Source organism: Coffea arabica, chromosome 5c, assembly GCF_036785885.1.
Source record: "Coffea arabica cultivar ET-39 chromosome 5c, Coffea Arabica ET-39 HiFi, whole genome shotgun sequence".
Classification (NCBI taxonomy): Eukaryota; Viridiplantae; Streptophyta; class Magnoliopsida; order Gentianales; family Rubiaceae; genus Coffea; species Coffea arabica.
In genome coordinates, this window is record NC_092319.1 from 363554 (window position 1) to 364801 (window position 1248).

General features: G+C 39.7%; 1 protein-coding gene across 1 annotated transcript; it reads right to left on the reverse strand.

Moving 5' to 3' along the window:
• On the reverse strand, window positions 1-1248 carry LOC140007582 (cyclin-dependent protein kinase inhibitor SMR6-like). Its single transcript, XM_072050303.1, has one exon. It carries the CDS (start codon window positions 729-731, stop codon window positions 414-416), a length of 318 nt encoding a protein of 105 aa, XP_071906404.1. The 5' UTR covers window positions 732-1248; the 3' UTR covers window positions 1-413.

Consider the following 1248-nt stretch of genomic DNA (forward strand, 5'->3'; position numbering starts at 1 on the left):
TTTAGTGCTAGTAATTAATATGTCATCCCATACTCAAATCTTTTCTAATATGATGAAAAGGGACCTTACCTTACCTTAATTAGAGGGATAAATCTTGCAAACAACTCACTGACTGACGACACTTAAATCATTCAAACAAACCAACTAAACTACACTAACCTTTTCTTGGATTTGTATTTGTACACGGCCTTTTTTTTTTTTTTTTTGGGTTTTGTCCCCTTCTCAACCTCTGAGCTACTGGAGGACAGGACAGGACTCCTAGTCTATTACTAGTCACTACTATTACAAACTAAAAGGGAGGAAAAAAAAAATCCTATGGAAGAGAATACTTTCTTTTCTATATAAAGAGAGGAGAATAACTTACTAGTAGTAGTAGTAGTAGTTTTAGCTAAGGAACCCCCATTCCTAAACTCTCAATTGGCTCTCTCGACATGACGTATAAAAACTGATTCAAGGTCTGGAGGAATAAAAAACTCTCTGCCACCATTAAAATGGCACGTTGAAGTAGGCCGGCGCTTCCTTGGGGCTGGCGGGCAAGGCAATCTCTCCGGTATCCTTGATTCTCTCGCAGTTGGAGTTGTTGACCGCCCATCAGCTTCCTCGTACTCCCCCTTACCCTTGGTAGATATCGATTTCATGGGAGCCCTTATTGTTATTCCGGCTATCACCCATTTCTTGCCGTCCAGTTCCTTTCCTCCTCCTTCTCCCTGATGCTTCTTTGAGAAACCCATGTTTGATAAACTAACAATAGCTGCAGAGCAAAGATAGATAACAGCAAGGCAAAAAAATCGAGAGGAAAAGCTCGCTCTTTATGCAAAATTAGCCCTAAAAGAAAAACAATAAAGAGGACTACCGAAGGGATTTCGGAATTAATGAAAAAGGAAGAAGAGGAAGAGACTGGGGTAGTTTGGTGTCTAAAGGCGTTACAACAGATCAAAAATTTTTTTGGAAAGCAAGAGAGGGATAACTCTAAAGGATGGCCTTTCTTGTATTTTTGATGCTAGCTATCCTTGTAAGTAACAATAAAGAGTCGGAGAGGGAAAAGGAGTTTGTTCAAGGGTGGGTTTTCGAAGTGCAAAAAAAAAAAAGACTTTGAATGGAAGAAAAGGAGGGATGGCGGCAAATCGATCAGGGAGTATTAAGGAAAGAAGAGGAAGAAGAAGAAGAAGAAGAAGAAGAAGAAGAGGACAATTTGTGACCTATGTAGTGGATGAGGTTCAAAGTCTTGACTGAAGCATGAAATATAGA